At 35.7% G+C, this 23,955-nt stretch overlaps 1 protein-coding gene across 8 annotated transcripts in view; it reads left to right on the top strand.

The window, feature by feature from the left end:
• The window catches only part of BRWD3 (bromodomain and WD repeat domain containing 3), a 156,926-nt gene extending 133,302 nt beyond the window's left edge, over positions 1 to 23,624 (top strand). For all 8 annotated transcript variants that reach the window (XM_086389869.1, XM_086389871.1, XM_086389868.1 and 5 more), the window contains 7 exons: positions 755 to 895; positions 1,779 to 1,853; positions 3,277 to 3,429; positions 4,761 to 4,924; positions 5,299 to 5,396; positions 8,751 to 8,909; positions 17,977 to 23,624. In XM_086389869.1, the coding sequence (XP_086245995.1) occupies positions 755 to 895; positions 1,779 to 1,853; positions 3,277 to 3,429; positions 4,761 to 4,924; positions 5,299 to 5,396; positions 8,751 to 8,909; positions 17,977 to 18,731 (1,545 nt within the window). In that variant the 3' untranslated portion in view covers positions 18,732 to 23,624. The remainder of the gene's footprint in view (positions 1 to 754; positions 896 to 1,778; positions 1,854 to 3,276; positions 3,430 to 4,760; positions 4,925 to 5,298; positions 5,397 to 8,750; positions 8,910 to 17,976) is intronic.
• Positions 23,625 to 23,955: the final 331 nt, after the last annotated feature.

The raw sequence follows: 23,955 nt of genomic DNA, 5'->3' as shown, positions 1-23,955 counted from the left end.
AGAGTATATTCTGATGACAAAGAATTTACTTTAAAAATATACATATTGTTCAAGTGTTATTTTGAGAAAATTATGGTGCCATTGTCAAATATTCTTAACTACCAGCAAAGATTAAGGTGTTAAAATTATTGCCCTTGTTCAGGAAAAATTTGTTCCTCTGTGTTTAATTTAAGATTTGGATTTTCTCAAAATGAGAATTCAGAATACTAGTGTTCTTGCTGTTTCTGTGAATATAATAATCTAGTTTTTGTTTATATTTTTGCAAGGGGGAATGATATTTAATCAAAACTAAGAAACTTTTAAATGGATGCTATAAGGCGAGTGCAGACAAAAAGAGACTGAGCCAGGCAGTCAGGCAAGAAAAGGAAATTTATTAGAGAGAAAAGAGAGGGTGACTGGCTCTTAAGGAGAACCAGCATTCTCCCTTTCTGATGGAGTCCACCAAAGAAAAATTCTCTGAAGGGATGGTCACATAGCTGGAGGTCTAGAATCTGGTGGTCTCGCAGCTTTGAGAAAATAGGCACCAGTGAGATAACAGGATGCCATTTGGGAAATTTGGTCAGTCTCACAGATCACTGTGATTTATTCTTTGTTTGCGAAGTCAACATAATGAGCCATCTTATCAATGAGACCCCATGTAGCCCCTATCAGGTGCTCTATCTTATATAGATATATTAACATTAGGAAGACAGGAGAAAAATCAATAAAGACTTAAGGAAAGAGCTTTTAAATATAATTCTTTAAAAATCTACAGGTCAAATGCCGAGGCAGAAGACAGTCTTTAAGGTTTAATCCTGATGCTTGGAGAAAACAGTGCAAAGAACTATTGGGCCTCATTTATGAACGTGAAGACTCAGAGCCATTTCGACAACCATCTGATCCTCTTTCCTACCCAGTAAGCATAGTTATTTAAATAATTACCAATATGTATTTTAATTTCCCATAAATGACTATGCTAAGGTCTAGTTAAGAGCTCTTCCTCCCCTTTCTTCTTTCCTTCCTTCTTTATTAGTGCATCTCTGAATTGTGAAAGTGAATAGTGTGATTAGTCCTGACTTTTTAAAACGGCTGCCGTACTTTGTGTATAAATACACAGTTGTAAACCAAATTTTAATCTAAATATCTTTGCATTTCCTTCCTGCTTTTATTTTGGATATTTATTTAATGCTTTTTGCTAACTTCTAATACACTCCTACATACTAGAGTCCATTCATAACATATGTCGGCCTTATTTAATTTGTAAAAAAACATGTTATTCAATATGGTCACTTATTGAATAACCAGTATACCATATTACTTTTCTTCAAAGATAAAAGAGTGAGATCTTTAAATTATAGGATACCTTTTCTAGAAGTGTATCTATTTATATGTTGAATAACCTTTATTACAGATAGCAAATCTGTTTTAAGTTTTTCAGAAAAATGATAACAGCAATATTTCAGAAATACCATCAGACCATCCTCTGAAATTAGCAAGCATCAGTATTTTCTCCATATACACTGGTTTCTGTTGGGGGAAAATGTCATTCAAATAAGGATCAAAATTATGTTCAACAAAGCTTGATTTGTTTTTTGTAGTGGATTTAGGTAGAATAAATTAGTCCTGTGTTTTTCATAATAGAGAATGGTGAATGTAGAATTCCTCCTTCATCTTAAATTATAGTCAGTAAAAACATTCCAATTTATGGATCTTTGTGCATTAGATCATAATTGTATTATAAATTTTGATATTTTGTTGTGGTAGTCTTGAAACACAATATATCTTTTTTACCCTAATAGGGCTATCAAGAGCACGAGGGTGAATCCTCTGAGTCTGTTATTCCAGGACAACAACAAGATTCATCTCTTTGTGAGGTATGCATAGTAATCTCTTAAAAGGTATATATGTTCTGATTGTTTTTGTATTATTTTACTTTTTAAAATTTCCATACTGTAAATAAACCTCTTGTAATTTGTAAAACTATTTTCCAACTTTGCTCACTGCCTTTTTACCTTTGCTTAAGCTTTTGGTTGTTGTTACTTTTTTTTTTTTTTAATAGTGCATGTTCTCAAGAGTTCATTGTAGCATCTAGGCAGGTGTTTGTTTCTATAAGTCTAAAGCTACTGTAGCAGAGTAGAAAACATCAATTACACAACAGAACTATGTCTGTAATTGCAGCTGATTATTCTGAGTAGGACTTCATTCAGCGGGCTGAGTGGGTCTTTTGAGTTTTGGCCATCATGTTATACAAATTACCTATAATTTTTCTCTATGAGAAATCTTTGTTTCATACACCATATTATATTGGAATACACTTTTTTTATTTAAGCCAAAAAATTGAAAATATATTAATGCAATAAGATCAATTGTGTTTTCTTGTACTTAGAAAAATATTTTTCCCCTCTTTTTATAATACCTTTCTTCTCCCCGTCTTCTGGCCCTTTGGCTTCTCCTTTGAGAGAAATGTGCTTTTACTTCTTAATGATTCTAAATAGGATGAAGGAGTTAATATTGGCTATGGTTTTCACTCCAAAACATGTTTATTACTGGTGGTAGTGGTATATATAAGATATAAATTCCAGATGTAGTTCCGTATGATAACTCTAGGAACATCTTAAGTAAACTTGAAATATTTAGGCTAAAATAGAGAGAATCTTCTCCCACCTTTAACTATTGGGTTGGCCAAAAAGTTTGTCTGGGTTTTTCATAAGGTGTTACAAAAAACTTGAAGGAACTTTTTGGCCAACCAAATGAAAATCAAACTAATTATGAATCTGAGACTGAAGACTTTAGATGAAGCAAAAGTGTCACATTTATTAAAAAACAAAAAGGAGAAATACACAGACATGACCAATTTGATTATAACCTTCAACTAATGACAGTTTAGGGAGAATGCCCTCATGCCAACTCCCTGGCAAATTGCTCAATGAAAGTAGAAAATGGGATTGTTCACACAGAATTAAATAATTTGATGTCACAAATTAGCTACGTATTTTCAAGATACTCTAAACTATGTAGTGATGAAGTCAGTGGCTCTGAATTTTCTGCTCTGTCCCTTGAGAGAGTCATAATGGTTTTTCATTGAAGGGTGAAGGCTAAGACTCTTCCACAGAACCCTACTATTTCCCTGAGCCACCAAAAGACCTCTATTAAAAAGATGATTTGGGGGCTAGGAAGAGGTAAGTGGCAGATTAAAAAGCAGTATATTTATTTCATGGCGATGCAAATCTCAGTCCCATTGTTTTGTGTAGTATTGTTACTTAGCCTTTGTGTTTAATAACACATTCTTGTTTGTAGGATTATCATGATGTTATAGACACTCCTATGGACTTCAGCACTGTGAAAGAAACATTGGAAACAGGAAACTATGGTAGTCCTCTGGAATTTTATAAGGATGTTCGCCAAATATTCAGCAACTCCAAAGCTTACACCTCTAATAAAAAGTCACGGGTATGAAGAACCATTAATAGGTGGATTAATTACCTAAGCATTTAGTTATATATCAGGCAGTTTTCTATAACCAGTTTTAAAATTGCTAAACAAGTATGTACTATCATTCTGATGTAGTTTCTAAAGTTTGATTCTCAGTACTTTCTCTGAAACAGTTTATCAAGCAAGCATTAAAGAGAAATTAAGCAGCCCCTCTTGCTTTCTCCTACTTGCCTCTTCTTTTCTCTTAAATAACACCTATATTTGCCAAAAAGAAGTCAAAGAAAGGAATAGTAGAAATTTGAGTATTCTTTAATATGTTCAATAAATAATTTAATAAAAATGGTTGGGAGGATTAATTTATATGAAGTATTTAGATTAGCTATGAATATTTATGTTCCTTTTATTATAACAAATTAGTGAACTATATTGGGAAATTATAACTTTATTCATACTCACATTTAATGTAATAGTTTTTTATGTTCTATCATAACTTACACATCTTAAGAATAATAAGGTAATTTTCATGTTTTTTTTATCACTAGTATCTGATTAACTTTTAAATCAGTTGCACAGTAGGTATATACATGGTCAGTTCTACTCCATATAAAATGAATTTTTACTGATTTCTGAACATAATTTTTCATATTTTCCCTACATTTTCTGCATATTTCTAAAATAAATGTAGATTTATTTTCTACATTTACATTCATACTTATAAATGTTTATATATCTTTTAGTAGGTTTTACATTTTGAAGCATTTCTAAAAATACATAATGAACATTTTCCAATTTTATCATTACTTTTTGAAAACAGAGGTTTTAATGTCTCCATTGTATTCCACCATACAGGTGGTTTTGTATTGTTTAACCAGCATCCTATTGCTAGAGATACAGGTTGTTTGTAATTTTTCACTTTAGATGGATAATGCTGTGGCTAACATCTTTAACATCCTTGAATATGATGAGCATGTGTAATTCTCTGATGTTACCATAGGATAAATTCCTAGTGAAGAAATTATTAGCCAAAGGATGTGTATATTTTAAGGGTTTGACATGTATAGCCAATTGTCTTTAAAAAGTTGTTCAGGTTAAAATATCCACTGGCAATGTATAAGAATGTTTTTTCCTACCCTTCCCAACACTGGATATTATCTTTTAAAAATCCTTATTATTTGTAAGTGAAAATGGTTTCTTGTTTTAATTCTTCAGGAAGAATTTTTCAAGTGTAGAAGTAGCACATATATTATGTCTGAAAGGATGATGCTGATATTGTTCAAGCATGTTTATAACCTTTTATTTTTATATAATTAAAATGGTTGGTAAAACAAGACTAATTTCTGCCTTTGCAGATCTATAGCATGACACTGCGATTGTCTGCCTTATTTGAAAGTCGTATTAAAAATATCATCTCTGAATATAAGTCAGCAATCCAGAGTCAGAAGAGGAGAAGGCCACGGTACAGAAAACGTCTAAGAAGCAGCAGCAGTTCATTATCTAGTAACAGAGCTCCTAGGTATATTACATTAATGTAGCAGTTTAGTTTTCAAAACATTTTGTATGTATTACCTTCTTAAAGTTTATTAACTACTTTGAGGGAATCTCAACACCCAAGAGGTTTTTTATTTTTTTTAAAAACTCTTAAACCTGTATAAAGATGGAGCTGGTAACCTAAAGCTTTGTTTATATGAATTTTACTATACCAAAACCTTTTTTAAAAAATTTTTAATGATTGAAATTTAACTTTGTCCTATTACTAGTTTGAAGTATTTCATTTAAATTATATTGCATTTCTTCTATGCTTAGTTTAAGCATTTTGTAACATACTATCTATCATAACATATTGCTACTAGAAAAAAACTGCTCATTATTATATATTTTTACTTACAGTCCAAAAGGGAAACAGAAGCAAATGAAGCTGCAGCCTAAAAATGACCAGAATACCTCAGTGTCTTATGCCAGGAATAGCACTCCTTTCTCATCTCCTGGTAAATATGTCTTTTATTTTTGGTATTCTGTATTTTAGCTAAATACTAAGGATATAGAAGAGGCAGCATGGTTTAAAATGCAAAGGGCAATGGATTTGGATATAGAAAAGTTGCATGTTACCCTCAGTGCTTCTATCTCTGTGGCCCTAGGTAAGATATTAGGTCATAGTTTCTTTATTTTTAAAGTGAGGGTGTTAAGACTAGATGAATTTTAAAATAACAACTTTAAAATTATGTCTTTATGATTTTTAACATCTGAAATATCTCAGACCACACATCTGCTATATATTTTCCAACATAAAAGTTAAAAAGTCATTATGCTGCTGCTGCTAAGTCGCTTCAGTCGTGTCCAACTCTGTGTGACCCCACAGATGGCAGCCCACTAGGCTCCTCTGTCCCTGGGATTCTCCAGGCAAGAATACTAGAGTGGGTTGCCATTTCCTTCTCCAGAAAAGTCATTATTTGAGGAAGTAGTTTTCTTGGAAACATTTTTGATATTCTGTGCTTGAAAATTTCAATTTTAGTTCAGCTCAGTTGTGTCCTACTCCTTGTGACCCCATGGACTGTGGCACTCCAGGCCTCCCTGTCCATCACCAACTCCTGGAGTTTACTCAAACTCATGTCCATTGAGTCGGTGATGGCATCCATCCATCTCATCCTCTGTTGGCCCCTTCTCCTCCTGCCTTCAGTCTTTGCCAGCATCAGGGTCTGTTCAAATGAGTCAGCTCTTCGCATCAGGACGCCAAAGTGTTTTAGTTTTAGCTTCAGCATCAGTGCTTCCAATGAATATTCAGGACTGATTTCCTTTAGGATGGACTGGTTGGATCTTCTTGCAGTCCAGGGACTCTCAAGAGTCTTCTCCAGTACCACAGTTCAAAAGCATCTATTCTTCAGTGCTCAGCTTTCTTTATAGTCCAACTCTCACATCCATACATGACTACTGGAAAAACCATAGCTTTGATTAGATGTACCTTCGTTGGCAGTGATGTATTTACTTTTTAATATGCTGTCTTGGTTGGTCATAACTTTTCCTCCAAGGAGTAAGTGTCTTTGAATTTCATGCTGCAGGCACCATCTGCAGTGATTTTGGAGCTGAAAAAATGAAATCTGTCACTGTTTCAACTGTTTCCCCATCTATTTTCCATGAAGTGATGGGACCAGATGCCATGATCTTAGTTTTCTGAATGTTGAGCTTTAAACCAACTTTTTCACTCTCCTCTTTCACTTTCATCAAGAGGCTCTTTAGTTCTTTGCTTTCTGCTTTAAGGGTGGTGTCATCTGCACATCTGAGGTTATCGATATTTCTCCCGGCAATCTTGATTCTAGCTTGTGCTTCTTCCAGCCCAGTGTTTCTCATGATGTATTCTGCATATAAATTAAATAAGCAGGGTGTCAATTTACAGCCTTGATGTACTCCTTTTCCTATTTGGAACCAGTCTGTTGTTCCATATCTGGTTCTAACTATTGCTTCCTGACTTGCATACGGATTTCTCAAGAGGCAGGTCAGGTGGTCTGGTATTCCCATCTCTTGAAGAATTTTCCACAGTTTATTGTTATCCACATAGTCAAAGGCTTTGGCATAGTCAGTAAAGCAGAAATAGATGTTTTTCTGGAACTCTTTTGCTTTTTTGATGATCCAACGGATTTTGGCAATTTGATCTCCGGTTCCTCTGGCTTTTCTAAATCCAGCTTGAACATCTGGAAGTACTTCATCAGAAAGTACTGGCTTGGAGAATTTTGAACATTGCTTTACTAGTGTGTGAGATGAGTGCAATTGTGCGGCAGTTTGAGCATTCTTCGACATTGCCTTTCTTTGGGATTGAAATGAAAACTGACCTTTTCCAGTCCTGTGGCCACTGCTGAGTTTTCCAAATTTGCTGGCATATTGAGTGCAGCACTTTCACAGCATCATCTTTCAGGATTTGAAATAGCTCCACTTGAATTCCATCACCTCCACTAGCTTTGATCATAGTGATGCTTCCTAAGGCCCACTTGACTTCGCATTCCACGATGTCTGGCTCTAGGTGAGTGATCATACCATCGTGATTATCTGGGTCATGAAGATCTTTCTGTATAGTTCTTCTGTGTATTATTGCCACCTCTTCTTAATATCTTCTGCTCCTGTTAGGTCCATTCCATTTCTGTCCTTTATCGAGCCCATCTTTGCATGAAATGTTCCCTTGGTATCTCTAATTTTCTTGAAGAGATCTCTAGTCTTTCCCATTCTGTTGTTTTCCTCTATTTCTTTGCATTGATTGCTGAGGAAGGCTTTCTTATCTCTTCATAGAACCATTCAACTTCAGCCTCTTCACCATTACTGGTCAGGGCAGAGACTTGGATTACCATGATATTGAATGGTTTGCCTTGGAAACGAACAGAGATCATTCTGTCATTTTTTAGATTGCATCCAAGTACTGCATTTCGTACTCTTTTGTTGACTATGATGGCTACTCCATTTCTTCTAAGGGATTCTTGCCCACAGTCATAGGTATAATGGTCATCTGAGTTAAATTCACCCATTCTAGTCCATTTTAGTTCTCTGATTCCTAAAATGTTGACGTTCACTCTTGCCATCTCCTGTTTGACCACTTCCAGTTAACCTGATTCATGGACCTAACATTCCAGGTTCCTATGCAATATTGCTCTTTACAGCATCACACTTTGCTTCTATCACCAGTCACATCCACAACTTGGTGTTGTTTTTCCTTTGGCTCCATCTCTTCATTCTTTCTGGAGTTATTTCTCCACTGATCTGCAGTAGCATACTGGGGACCTGCCAACCTGGGGAGTTCATCTTTCAGTGTCCTATCTTTTTGCCTTTTCATACTGTTCGTGGGGTTCTCAAGGCAAGAATACTGAAGTGGTTTGCCATTCCCTTCAGTGGACCAAATTTTATCATAACTTTCCACTATGACCCGTCCGTCTTGGGTGGCCCTACAGGGCATGGCTCATAGTTTGATTGAGTTAAACAAAGCTGTGGTCCACGTGATTAGATTGGTTAGTTTTCTGTGATTGTGGTTTTCAGTCTGTCTGCCCTCTGATGGAGAAAGATAAGAGGCTTATGGAAGCTTCCTGCTGGGAGAGACTGACTGAAGGAGAAACTGGGTCTTATTCTGATGTGAGGGGCTATGCTTAGTAAATCTTTAATCCAATTTTGTGTTGATGGGTGGAGCCTGAAAATTTAATGATGTAATAAACCATTTGTTCTCAAAATGTTCATATTTTTTCCTTCAAACAACTTGTAATTTTGATGTTAGAGTGAAATAACTGAGTAAGCTATAGTTTTAAAAGCAGCCTTTTTAGTTTTTATGAAAGCATAATTATGTTAACATTAGTCTTTTTTTAAATGTTAAGTTTCAGATGCTGCTGAAGGGCTTTCACTGTATTTACTTGATGATGAACCAGACGGGCCATTTTCTTCATCGAGCTTCAGTGGATATAACCGAAGTGGAAATAGCCATGACCCAGGGAAAGCCAAATCATTTCGAAATAGAGTTTTGCCAATTAAGCAAGGTAAGAAATAAATATGAACTGGGCATTTATTCTTTGTTCCTTTATCACAAATCCTTTAAAAGCTGATATATTTAGGTAGTAAAATTTAGCATGTCCTTAAAATTAATGAGGATTTCAATATTGTCAAATTTGAGGCAGATAGGATTTCATATGTACATTTCCAAACATATCTTAGTTTTTTAAAATAAAATTTAAAATGAGTAGGGAAGAAAAACTAAATAAAGTTATCTTTCCCTGAGCATATAAAACCCAGACTGTTTGACATATTTAAGATTGTTCATTTTATTAAACCACATTAAGAAAAAAGGGAAAAAAATTCAGTATCATCTTTAAATAGGCCTAATATTTCTAAGGGCTACCTGTATTTTACAAAGGGTTTATGTCAAGAAATGAGCCTTCTTTCAGTCAACACCCACTTTTGAAACTTTCTTTTTGTTTTCCAGTTATATAACTCAAATTATTATCTTTCTCCGGGGCCTGCTGTCTCAATAATTAAGGGGTTTTCAGACTGCTCTACCTATTTCTTGGTAATCCACAGAGGTACTTCAGAAAGTCGCAGAAGAACTTTCTCTGTTCAACCAGAACAACTCTTTTTTTTGTTTTTAATTTCATGTATGAGCTTTGAGCTTTCATATAGCTTTCATTTGAAGAATAATTTTCATTGCTAAAAAGGAAATCACTGACCTAATAATTCATTATCATGTACATCCAGTTTGGACCATGTCTGGCGGCATCAGTTATAAATACTGAACGTTATGCAAACTTTGTTATAGACCCTGACCATGTTCAAAGGAAGTTCTGATGTAGTCATCTGTTTGAAGTTTGGAAGAATGATTAATATTCTTTTACAAATACCTTTTTTTGGAATATATACATTCTAATTTATATAAATTTAATGAAAGATTACATTGTTTATTATTATTAAAGTATTAAATAGCTTAAAATATATATTCTAAAGTTATATTTTATGTTATAAGACAAATATTGAAGCGTCTGATTACTTTAAAATAATTAGTGGCTTCATTTTTCCCAGTCTATATCTTTACCTTCACCTTTGATCCTGCTATACATTGTATATTCATTGCCACTTCTCTTTTTGTCCTTTCCTCCACTGTCAAGCTTTTAGAAAGTATAGCTTCTACTTTTCACCTCTGTTTCCTTTCAATCTAAACATCCCTTTATCCTTTGTAGTCTTACCTCTGCTGCCACCACTCCCCAAAAGCTATTCTCCTCAGAATCACCAGTAATCTTCAGTGACCAACCAGTGTCCTTTTCTTAGTACCCCACCTCCTCGATCTCTCTATATCTTTGCATGCTATTGACTACCTGCTTTAGGAATTCCACTGCCTAGCTTCTATACTCTACTGATTGTATATCTCTGTTTTGCCTATTTTTCTATATTTTTTCTTTTCTTTGGCCCTTCATGCCTCCTATTTGCAGTTTCTCACTTTTTTTTGTCTTTTACAAATAAAGGAATCTAATAACTACATCAGTCATCTTTATGCTGCTGCTAAGTCGCTTCAGTTGTATCCGACTCTGTGCGACCCCATAGACGGCAGCCCACCAGGCTCCCCCATCCCTGGGATTCTCCAGGCAAGAACACCGGAGTGGGTTGCCATTTCCTTCTCCAATGCATGAAAGTGAAAAGTGAAAGTGAAGTCACTCAGTCATGTCTGACTTTTAGCGACCCCACAGTCTGCAGCCTACCAGGCTCCTCCATCCATGGGATTTTCCAGGCAAGAGTACTGGAGTGGGGTGCCATTGCCTTCTCCGGTCTTTATGCTAATAACTCCAAATTCATGTATCTAGCCCTAACATCTGTTTGTTCTATCAGTATAATTTATAGTACTTCCTAAAAAAAGGTTGCCTTGTGTGCTTAGCATCCATTTTTCTGTTTCAAGTGTGCTTCTTTCTCTGCACTCACTATTTTAATGACACCGTCATCTTCTGAGTCATCCTGCTTAAAATCTTAGTGTTCTTTGACTCACCTTTTATCCCTCATAAATGTCACATTCTAAGTTTTGTAAATTCTACAACTTTTTAATATCACTTAAATCTCTTGTCTACAGTTCATATTGCTATCCCCATAGTTTTTTGCCAATCTAGTAGTCAGCGTGGGTGGTCACAATAAGATACTACAGACTGGGTAGCTTAAACAACAGATGCTCATTTTTTAGCAGCTTTATTGAGATACCATTTGACATTTAAAAATTGTATGTTTAAAGTGTACCACTTGATATTTTGTTATATATATATATATATATATATATGTACTGAGAAATGGCCACCAGAGTCAAGCTAACATTATCCATCACCTCTACATAGCCACTGTGTGTGTGTATGTGTGTGTGTGTGTGTGTGCACGCATGCCTGTGTGGAGAAGGTTTAAAGTCTAGACTCTTAGTGAATTTCAGGTATACAATACAGTATTAACTGTTGTCACCATGCTGTATATTTGATATCCAGAATTTATTCATCCAGAATAACTGAATCTCTGGACCCTTTTACCAACACCTCCACATTTTTCCTCCCTCCAGCTCCTGGCAGCCACCATCCTACTCTTTGCCTCTATGAGTATGACTCTTTTAAATTATACATATAAGTGATATTGTGCAATATTTCTTTTTCTGTATGTTGCTTATTTTGCTTAGCCTAATGTCTTCCAGTTCCATGCATGTTGTAAATGGCAGGATTTCTTTCTTTTATCCATTCATCTGTAGGAAGATTGGCTGTTTCCATGTCTTGCCTCTTATGAATACTGCTATATTGAACATGGAAATACAGACATATCTTCAAGATCCTGATTTCTATTTCTTTGGATATATGCCCAGAAGTAGGATTGCTGAATCAAATGGTAGTTCTGTTTTAGAGAACATGTTTACTGATTTCCATAATGGCTGTACTGATTTACTTTCTCTCCAGCAGTGTGCGAGGGTTCCCTTTTCTCTTTATCCTCCCTAACACTTATCTTTTTTCAATTTTGTATTTTATTATTTAGTTTTTAGAAATTTTTTGGCTGTGCTGTGCAACATGTGGGTTCTTAGTTCCCCAACCAGGAATTGAACCTACACCCCCTGCATTGGAAGTGTGTAGTCTTAACCACTGCCAGTCTTTATCTTTTCAATATTAGCCATCCTAACAGCTGTGAACTGATACCTGATTGTGGTTTTGATTTTCATTGCCCTGATGATTAGAGATGTTGTGCACCTTTTCATAAATCTGCAATAGACATTATTTTCTCACAATTCTGCAGGCTCAAAATCCAAGATCAAGGTGCCAGCAGGATTGGTGTCTGGTGAGGACTTTTCTTCCTCGCATGCTGATGGCTACCTTCTCCCTGTGTCCTCATGTGGCTTTTTCTTTATATACACAGTCAGGGAGAGCCAGAAAGCATTGGTGTGTCTTTCTCTTCTAAGGATGCCAGTCCTAGTGTATTAGGGCCCATCTACCCTTATGATTTCTTTTAATTTTAATTATTTCTATAAGGGTCTTGTCTCAAAATATAGTCATATTGGGGGCTAGGGCTTCAACATATGTATTTGGCAAAAGGTGGGAGGGCACACAAAATTAAGTCCATAACACTTATGCCAATCTTGTAGTTATGATTACCATACAACCCTACTCTTTGTTCTCTCCAGTTTTTCCAGTCCACTCTCCTGTTTTCCTCCTACCCTGCTTATCTTTGCCAATTATTTTTTATCTTTAAATGTTGAAATATATCAAGTCTTAGTCCTCAGTCAACTTCTTGCTCTCTCGATGAGCTTTCTCAGTTCTCTTCACCCTAAATGTTACTTTTTTACTGAAAATTTCCAAAACTATATCTCCAGCTCTATTCAGGTCTCCCTTGATTTCTAGACTGTGATATCCACCTGATTTTCTTTTTCTTCTTAAAATGCCTTAAGATTTCTGATAGTATTTAAATCTGGAATCTCTATTTTTTTCAACAGCTTGCCCAAACCTATTCTCCTTCATTGTTCTCTAACCAAGCAAAATATCTCCACCATCCACCAAGTTATTCAGGCCATAAAACCTTGGAGTTGACTTTCCTTTTTACTTAGTATTTCATATCCAGACAGTCAACAAATCCTGTCAGTTCGAACTATAAATGTTGGTTCTGATAGCTCCTCCAGAAGGAAATATATAAATCCAATCACTTCTCACCACCTCAATTGGTAAATCTCTCATGATATATTACATATCATGTCTATTACAGTGTACTGTCAATTGATCTCTGCTTCCAGTCTTGCCCCTTCTCTGTTCTGTTCTCTGAACAGCAACCGTTGGTGTTCAGATGCTCAGTCATGTCCAACCCTTTGCGATCCCATGGACTGCAGGATGCCAGGCTTCCCTGTCCTTCATCATCTCCTGGAGCTTGCTCAAACTCATGTCCATTGACTCAGTGATGATGCCATCCAACCAGCTCGTCCTCTGTCATCCCCTTCTCCTCCAGCCTTCAATCTTTCCCAGCATCAGGCTCTTTGAAACAGGTGGACACAGTAATGGAATTTCAGTTTCAGCATCAGTCCTTCTAATGAATATTCCAGGGTTGATTGCCTTTAGGATTGACTGGTTTGATCTCCTTGCTGTCTAAGTCTTCTCCAACACTACAGTTCGAAGGCATCAGTTCTTAGGCACTCAACCTTCTTTTTGATTTAACTCTCATATCCATACATGGCTACTGGAAAAACCATAGGTTTGACTAGATGGACCTTTGTTGGCAAAGTAATGTCACTGCTTTTGAATATGCTGTCTAGGTTAGTCATAGCTTTCCTTCCAAGGAGCAAGTGTCTTTTAATTTCATGGCTGCAGTCACAACCTGCAGTGATTTTGCAGTCCAAGAAAATAAAGTCTGTCACTTTTTCCATTGTTTCCACAACTATTTGCCATAGCACAGCAACCCTCAGTTCAGTTCAGTTCAGTCGCTCAGTAGTGTCCGACTCTGCAACCCATGGACTGCAGCACGCCAGACCTCCCTGTCCATCACCAACTCCCGGAATTTACCCAAACTCATGTCCATTGAGTCAGTGATCCCATCCAGCCCATCTCATCCTCTGTCGTCTCCTTCTCCTCCCACCTTCAATCTTTCCCAGCATCAGGGTCTTTTCAAATGAGTCAGCTCTTCACATCAGGTGGCCAAAGTATTGGAGTTTCAGCTTCAACATCCATCCTTCTAATGAATATTCAGGACTGATTTCCTTTAGGATGGACTGGTTGGATCTTCTTGCAGTTCAGGGACTCTCAAGAGTCTTCTCCAACACCATAGTTCAAACACATCAATTCTTTAACACTCAGCTTTCTTTATAGTCCAACTCTCACATTCATACTGGAAAAACCATAGCCTTCACTAGATGAAACTTTGTTGGCAAAGTAATGTCTCTGCTTTTTAATATGCTCTCCAGGTTGGTCATAATTTTTCTCCCAAGGAGTAAGTGTCTTTTAATTTCATGACTACAGTCACCATCTGCAGTGATTTTGGAGCCCAAAAAAGTAAAAAAAGTCTGCCACCGTTTCCACTGTTTCCCCATCTATTTGCCATGAAGTGATGGGACCAGATGCCATAATCTTCGTTTCTGAATGTTGAGCTTTAAGCCAACGTTTTCACTCTCCTCTTTCAATTTCATCAAGAGGCTCTTTAGTTCTTCTTTGCTTTCTGCCATAAGGGTGGTGTCATCTGCATATCTGAGGTTACTGATATTTCTCCCCACAATTTTGATTCCAGCTTTTGATTCATCCATCCCAGTGTTTCTCATGATGTACTCTGCATATAAGTTAAATAAGCAAGGTGACAATATACAGCCTTGATGTACTCCTTTTCCTATTAGGAACCAGTCTGTTATTCCATGTCTAATTCTAACTGTTGCTTACTGACCTGCATACTGATTTCTCAAGAGGCAGGTCAGGTGGTCTGGTATTCCCATCTCTTTCAGAATTTTCCATAGTTTCTTGTGATCCACACAGTTACTTTGGCATAATCAATAAAGCCGAAGATGTTTTTCTGGAACTCTCTTGCTTTTTAAGTGATCCAGTGGATGTTGGCAATTTGATCTCTGGTTCCTCTGCATTTTGTAAAACCAGCTTAAACATTTGGAAATTCATAGTTCAAGTATTGTTGAAGCCTGGCTTGGAGAATTTTGAACATTACTTTACTAATGTGTGAGATGAGTGCAATTGTGTGGTAGTTTGAGCATTTTTTGGCATTGCCTTTCTTTGGGATTGGAATGAAAGCCGACCTTTTCCAGTCCTGTGGCCACTGCTGAGTTTTCCAAATTTGCTGGCACACTGAGTGCAGCACTTTCACAGCATCATCTTTTAGGATTTGAAATAGCTCAACCAGAATTCCATCACCTCCACTAGCTTTGATCATAGTGATGCTTCATAAGGCCCATTTGACTTCACATTCCAGGATGTCTGGCTCTAGGTGAGTGATCACACCATTGTGATTATCTTGTTTATGAAGATCTTTTTTGTATGGTTTTTCTATGTATTCTTGCCACCTCTTCTTAATATCTTCTGCTTCTGTTAGGTCCATACCATTTCTGTCCTTTATTAAGTCCATCTTTGTATGAAATTTTCCCTTGGTATCTCTAATTTTCTTGAAGAGATCTCTAGTCTTTCCAGTCTATTGTTTGCCTCTATTTCTTTGCATTGATCGCTGAGGAAGGCTTTCTTATCTCTCCTTGCTGTTCTTTGGAACTCTGCATTCAGGTGGGTGTATCTTTCCTTTTCTCCTTTGCTTTTTGCTTCTCTTCTTTTCACAGTTATTTTTAAGGCCTTCTCAGACAGCCATTTTGCTTTTTTGCTTTTCATTTTCTTGTGAATGGCCTTGATCCCTCTCTTCTATACTGTGTCATGAACCTCTGTCCATAGTTCATCAGGCAGTCTATCAGATCTAGTCCTGTGAATATATTCCTCACTTCTACTGTATAATTGTTAGGGATTTGATTTAGGTCATACCTGAATGGTCTAGTGGTTTTCTGTACTTTCTTCAATTTAAGTCTGAATTTGACAAAAGGAGTTCATGATCTGAGCCACAGTCAGCTCCCAGTCTTGTTTTTGCTGACTGTATAGAGTTTCTCCATCTTTGGCTGCAAAGAATATAATCAATCTGATTTTGGTGTTGACCATCTGGTGATGTCCACGTGTAGAGTGTTCTCTTGTGTTACTGGAAGAGGATGTTTGCTATAACCAATGTGTCCTCTTGGTAAAATTCTATTAACCTTTGCCCTGCTTCATTCTGTACTCCAAGGCCAAATTTACCTGTTACTCCAGGTGTTTCTTGACTTCCTACTTTTGCATTCCAGTCCCCTATAATGAAAAGGACATCTTTTTTGGGTGTTAGTTCTAGAAGGCCTTGTAGGTCTTCATAGAACCATTCAGCTTCAGCTTCTTCAGTGTTACTGGTCAGGGCATAGACTTGGATTACCATGATATTGAATGGTTTGGCTTGGAAATGGAGAGAGATCATTCTGTCGTTTTTGAGATTTCATCCAAGTACTACTGCATTTCGGACTCTTTTGTTGACTATGATGGCTACTCCATTTCTTCTAAGGGTTTCTTGCCTTCAATCACAAAAAATTAACCAATCTAATCATATGGACCACAGCCTTGTCTAACTCAATGAAACTATGAGCCATGCCATGTAGAGCTACCCAGGACAGATGGGTCATGGTGGAGAGTTTTGACAAAATGTGTTCCACTTCAAAGGGAATGGCAAACCACTTTAGTATTCTTGCCTTGAGAACCCCATGAACAGTATGAAAAGGCAAAAAGATGGAACACTGAAAGATGAACTCTCCAGGTCAGTAGGTCCCCAATATGCTACTGGAGATCAGTGGAGAAATAACTCCAGAAAGAATTAAGAGATGGAGCCAAAGCAAAAACAACACCTAGTTGTGGATGTGACTGGTGATGGAAGCAAAGTATGATGCTGTAAAGAGCAGTACTGCATAGGAACCTGGAATATTAGGTCCATGAATCAAGGCAAATTGGAAGTGATCAAACAGGAGATGGCAAGAGTGAACGTCAACATTTTAGAATCAGATAACTAAAATGAACTGGAATGGCTAATATTAACTCAGATGATAGCAACCATAGCACTCTTTTAATGTAAATTGAATCCTGTCATTCTCTAGCTTTAAAATCCTACATTGGCTGTCATCTCCAACTTATTTCCTATTTTTCTCTTCTACTCTTAATTTTACTGGTTTCTGTTTCCTCCAGTGTTAGTCCAGATATCACCTCATTCAGTTTTTTTCCAAAATACTGCCTCAGCCGAAAAGTCTTCCCTAGCTATTATACATACATTCACACTCTTTTCTTTACCCACTTTTCCTTTTCTTTATAACCCATTTTAGTACTTGAAATTATTTATTTGTCTGCTTCATTGTCTATCAGGGTTTCACACTAAAATATAAAATATAAATTCAAGGAGCAAATACTTTGTCTCATCATTGCCATATTCCAATGTCCATTGCCGTATTCCAGTGGCATTCCATCAATGCCAATTCCAGTGCAATGCCTAATGAATGCATAAGATTATTCTGAACATGTGCCCATGTTCCCTCCTAGAGTTCAAGCCCTTAAATTTTTGCCTAGCTTTTTCATCCCCTGTCATCCCTACACAGTCCCTTCATCCCTGCGAAAATTAGTCAGACAAAAATAAAATCCTTAGTATCTTCCATTTCAGGAGCTTCCCTGGTGGCTTAGTGATAAAGAATCTGCCTACTAATGCAAGAGATGTAGGTTCGATCCCTGGGTGAGGAAGACCCTCTGGAGGAGGAAATTGCAACTCACTCCAGTATTTTTGCTTGAGAAATCCCATGGACAACGGAGCCTGTCAGGCTGCAGTCCACGGGGTTGCAAAAGAGTCAGACATGACTTAGCATCTAAACAACAACATCTTCCATTTCAAACAGATTTAAATTCATACACCAACACTCTGTATGGTTTTACACCATCTATATTTGGGCACGAAATATTTTTTGACAGTTTCTTAATTTTTGAACATACATAATCATCTTATCAGTGTCAAAGCTTAACTTAAAAAAATTTATTCATCTTGATTTAGATCACTCCATTGATGGACCCCTTACAAATGGTGATGGCAGAGAGCCCCGGACAGGAATCAAGAGAAGACTACTTAGTGCATCAGAAGAAGATGAAATCATGGGAAGAGAAGAGAAAGAAAAAAAAGAAACAAAAGAGAAATCACATTTATCCTCCTCAGAGAGTGGAGAGTTAGAATCCAGTTTAAGTTCTGAAAGTACCTGTGGTTCTGATTCTGACTCTGAATCAACTTCCAGAACAGATCAAGATTATGTAGATGGAGACCATGATTATAGCAAATTCATACAAACTAGGCCTAAAAGAAAACTCAGAAAGCAGTATGCCAATGGCAAAAGAAACTGGAAAACGAGAGGCACGGGAGGAAGGGGCAGATGGGGAAGATGGGGTAGATGGAGTAGAGGAGGCAGAGGAAGAGGAGGCAGGGGACGAGGCAGTCGAGGAAGAGGTGGAGGTGGTGGGAGAGGGAGAGGAAGAGGGAGAGGCGGAAGAGGTGCTTCTAGAGGAGCCACCAGAGCCAAACGTGCACGTATTACAGATGATGAATTTGATACTATGTTTTCAGGACGCTTCAGTAGACTGCCTCGAATTAAAACAAGAAACCAAGGCAGGAGGACTGTTTTATATAATGATGATTCTGATAATGACAATTTTGTGTCCACTGAAGATCCTCTGAATCTTGGTACATCCAGATCAGGCAGAGTGCGTAAAATGACAGAAAAAGCCAGGGTTAGCCATCTCATGGGATGGAATTATTAGCAGTTAATAAATTTAGAATAATTTAAAAAATTCAATGGCCTTCTACTGCAGGGAATTTACCAGGAAATCTACAAAGCAAGTTGTGTGGGGACTTCTGCTTCCTTTCACATTGGTGCTTTTCCATTATGCCAGTATACATTTATTTCAAGACTTTTGATCTCCACACTTCATTTGTTCAAACAAGCCTTACTCATTAGGCCTTAAATTTTAAAAAAAATTCTACACACACACACACACAAACCACAGACACACTACAGATTTACTACATTAAGGGAGCATTCAGCTTCTTAAGAGTAGCATGACATTTTTATCTAAATGGAATATCCCTCTTTTGCTTTTGTATCACAGAAGTATAGCACCTTCTTACAGAGTTTTATATAGTTTGTTTTTGCCATTTTGATTCTTGTACCAGTAATAATAACTTTTGCACAATACACCAATCCTAAAGGCAGCTATTAAATGTTTACAGTTTCTATATTGTAAGAACGATCTGGATTATTTTACTCTTCCCAGGCCAAACTTTCATGAATTGTACTGAACTGAAGTATATATTTATACTACAGTTTTTTTTTGGGGGGTGGGGGGTTCTTAATATGCTTTTCATTGATTTGCTTAATTCATGTTAAAGGTAAGAAAGGGTTGGTGCCTTGTAAATATGTAGCAGATCTTTGTGGTGTGTCCTGATGTGTGCATTAACTTTATTAAAAAAGAATACTTGAGGTATCGATCTAGACAAGGTGCCAAATGCAAAAGTTTCTTGCATCCATTTTCTTTTTTCTGTTAAATTTTATTGCATTAATAGAACTTGTGTAGCTTAAAGAATAACTTAAACATTTGAAAAATCCTCATCCACAAAGAATAACTGAATAGTAGCTCAGCTACCTCTATTAACTACAACTACTGGAAACATTAAGAAAAATAGATGCTGTTATTCATTATAAGGAGAAACTAAGGAGAAATAGAACAAGCATGGTAGGAATGAATACTCATAAGTTATAAGCTGAGAGGTTGTTGATAATTGTATTGGCTCTCAAATGAATAGTTGTAATTAAATTTTCTCAAGTATCATAAGCTCTACCTTATTAGGCTTTTCTTAGAGCGTATTTGTGTAAGTAGACTTGATCTACTGCTTATATATCCCTGCTACCACTTGCTATTTAACAGCTGTGAGTGACTGGTATTGAATTTTAAAATGTAGCACAGCACCTAGTTTGAGTTGGAATGTTTTAGCTAGCTAATATTTTGAATCAATGTAGGTTCAGCTCATACCATTCCAAAGGGTTCTTCTGTTAATCTTTCAGAATAGAACCTGGTTGCACTGCACACTGATATTTTGAGTCATTATTTTATAGATTAAAAATAAACCCTATGGTCTTGTTTACAGCAGTAGAGTGCACATTGGTTCCATAAGTGAGCTTGAGTTCCAAGATCAATTTTACTCCTCAAATTTGAGGGGTTGCAAATTTGCTAATTCATTAGATACCCTAGATTTTTGAGGTAAGAATAATATTGATCTCTGTTTTTGTAACAACCAGTTTGCCCATAAATCAAACTTATGGAATAAAAGGAACTTCTTAATATATGCTTAGTAATCCCAGGATATTTCATAAGCTAATGTATTTGTCTCATGTTTTCATTCATTTCATGCATCTGAAAATCCTTAAGTGCAGAGGAAGGAGTACACACATAGCATTGCTTTTTCGGTTGGGTTGGGTAGAGGGTTTTCTTGGACTAACATCTTTAAACAATTTTCACTTGCAGTAGAAATGATGTTCAGGCTTTAAGAAAGTATTGCAAATTATTAATGGAACTAATTTATATTTCCTGACAGTAGATCAAGTTTATTTTTGGTTGTTGTAGTCTACTTTTCACTAAACCAAAATTACTTCTGGTTGTAACTCAGCTGCCACTTTTAACCCATAATATATATATTTAAAAACATTCATGTTTAAAACTCTACATTTGATTTTTGATAAAATGTACTATTTTAGTTATTCATATCTTGGACATTTAGACTAAATTTGTGCCTGTGTTTTCCTGGAATTGATAACACTTTGGCCTACCCTATTCAAAGTAACATAGTTACTTAAATTCATGGATATATCCAAATGTGTATCATGTATATCGTTGTAGTGTGAAAATTTTTTTTGACATTCTTCTATGAAGAGCTGACCTCTTGAAATGTAGAAGAATTGCCATTTGTGTGGTTTAGCTATCTCAAGCTTTATTTATAATTTATTTTGAAAAATAAAAATGGCACATTTATTTCCCAAATGTCAAGATTTTCTAGGTTTAGATAATTAGAATAAAAAGGGTGAAGACATTTTAAAGAATATTTTATATGTAGTGAGATACTGTGAAAATACTAGTGAACAGCATTTTGCTGTAATGTTGACTTCAGTTACTAGGATGTAAAGAGTTAGTCACCAGGGTATGTTAGATGAGCATAGTTTTCACTTACTACAAAACAGATAATTTTCTGTTTGCATGCAAATTATTTTAATAAGTGTAAAAATAAAAGTTTGGAAGACAGTGTTTTTACCTTTATATCTGGATTCCCACCCCCCAATTTATACTTTGCTTTTTTTTTTTTTTTTTGTAATATCACCTCTTGTGAATGTGTTGTAATTTGTATTGCATTGATATTTTATCACTTTAATTTTTTAGAGGTTCTTTAAACCTAAATAAGATCTGGGTTTAGCCATAGCAAAGCAAGTAGGAAATGAGCTAAGAAATTTGGAAAAAAAAAAAAGTCTAAATTTTAAATGAATTTCTAAGAAAAAAGTTACATTTAGGTCCATGAGAGCATATACATGTACAAGCCTATTCCCGTTCTAGATATTAATAGTCAATGAATTGTAATGTTTCTCATGAATGCTAATAATGTTTAAATTCCCAGCTTTAAGATTCTAGCATGTGTATCTGTTTATGAAACAGATTGTGTTGCTTCTATGGCTTGCTGTGTGTATCTCTTCCAGCAACAGGATGCTCTCTAAAACATTCACTGGCCTCTTAGTGTAATGACTAAATTTGTGTGTGTGTGCGTGCACGCATGCACTCATGTGTGTGTGTGCACAGATCTATATGTAGATTTTTTTTCCCTCAATTTAACATGTTTTATCTCAGACATTAAAAAAAAAAAAAGTTTATATGGAAGACAGCTGTATTCACTGTCTACCAATTCATTGCTTCTGTTGTAAAGCACTTACCCAGTATATATACTGCTTGATTATCCATATCATTATGCCTTCTAGATAAACAATCTACGTTTTGTTGTGTACATATGCCCTATTTTTAAAATTTAATTTGCCCTTCTTTCATGTGTTTCTTTGTCCATTTCCTTTCCCAGAGATCAGGCTTGTGCTAGAATTCTTCCATACAGCACTTTGTTTCACCCAGAGGCTAGGAAACTGAGTAAAATTATTAAATCTTATTCTGCACAACTGTGTGCTCAGATATCTAACTCAGCCTTCCGATATTTTAAAGTAAATTTGAGTGATTTATCTTTGTCATTGCTTTTGTTGTAATCCTAGATTGTCATCAGATAATAACAGAATGATTGAAATAGAAAGATGTGTACGCCACTTCTAACTTTTGACAAAAACTTTTTGGAGAATTTTTCAAAATTTGTATCTTGTAGTGATAAAATTAAACATCTATTACTTGCTTATATATCTCGGGAATTATTTTATGCACATTTATCAACTGGTACTTAGGTTTAAAGTTGGCATTTTCTTTTTAAGTTGGAATTTTCACATCCACAGAAGGGAGACTTAACTACATAATTTTCAGTATACTTTGATATCCTGCCTTTTAAACAATAACCAACATTTTGAGTTGGGAAATACATAATTACTTCTGGGGGAAGAAATGGAACTTTTAACATTTAAAGTTCATTGTTTTAAATGTTAATTCCATCCCCAACATTTTTGTGTTACGTGAGGCTTTATGAAAGTTATTGAAAGTAGAATATTCAAAGATCATTTTCCCAAATTTAACGTTTTGATTAAATTTTAATTATGAAGTTAAATTATATTTATGGTGCTGTATTTTGTATAATATCTATTGTCCTCAAATTTCTTGACATTTATTTCTCATATAGTCTTATCCTTATTTCCTATTCCATCATTTCTCTCTTGCTTGCTCTTACCTTCATTTCTCTTTCTGCAATGAAGACTGTACCTAATTTAGCAAACTTCAACAAAACTGGCAATTTATGATTCATTGATGGGAGAAGTACAGTAGAAAGGCCCTGCAGTTTAGAGTTAAGATGTGTTTGTTTATTTATATGTGTGCCCATTTGTTACTCTTAGACCTATCTTAATTAAATTTAGAATATGATACTTTGACATAAAAGCATTGTAAGTATTTTCTAAAAAATAAAACTATTGATACATATTAAAATTGCCATTGGTAATTGACTTTTGAAATCACATACAAGAATATTTAGAAACCCACTTGGGAAATGTGGTTTACATGTGTCACCAGATACATATTAGGCAGTACTACAAATGTTAATTCTTTAAACAATACTGTGGTGATGGCAATCAGTAATTTATTTCTTTGTCCTGTAACTTATCATCCTTGTCTTTTGTAATTCCTAACAAAGTATTAACAAAATTGTACCTTATGTTTGTTCTTAGTATCCGTAAATTTTAAGGTGGAAAATCATTCAGTTAATAGTTGATGTGATGTTGTATATGGACAAAATGTCCATTAAACTAAAATTCAGTAAAGAAAGGTAAACTAAACTGGCTTGGTTTATAAAAGATGTTTTGTTTGGCAGTTATTAGTCATTATAAGCAATTATCTTCAAAGAAAAAAAAAACTGGACTAATTTGTTGCCATTCTTTATGGGATGTTTACAATAAAATTCCAAGTTGTTTGGAATCAGTTGCACTCTTGCTGCTTTGTGCTTCAACTCAGATACTGGAGATAAATTAACAAGAAGAAAGAAATATGGAGTTACCTTTCCATTATCCAGCTTCAGAGACTGTAACATGTAACTCTTAGGCCTTTCCTTTCTTGTTTCTTGTAATATAGTATTTCATTGTTATTATTTTAGTCTAAGAAATTAGGGTGCTTCTTCCTATCAAAGAATTAAGGTTTTTTTTTTTCCTTAGTTGTTTCAGATATTCTTTGGGTCATTTTTAGGTAATAACTATGTTAACATTTCAAATGTGGGCTGCTTGGTGCATTAAAAAACAGCCTGCAAAGCTTTATT

This window comes from Bos grunniens, chromosome X, assembly GCF_055505025.1.
Source record: "Bos grunniens cultivar Pamir isolate PY7600 chromosome X, Bosgru_T2T1.0, whole genome shotgun sequence".
NCBI classification, from domain to species: Eukaryota; Metazoa; Chordata; class Mammalia; order Artiodactyla; family Bovidae; genus Bos; species Bos grunniens.
This window is presented reverse-complemented; position numbering and strand designations above follow the sequence as displayed.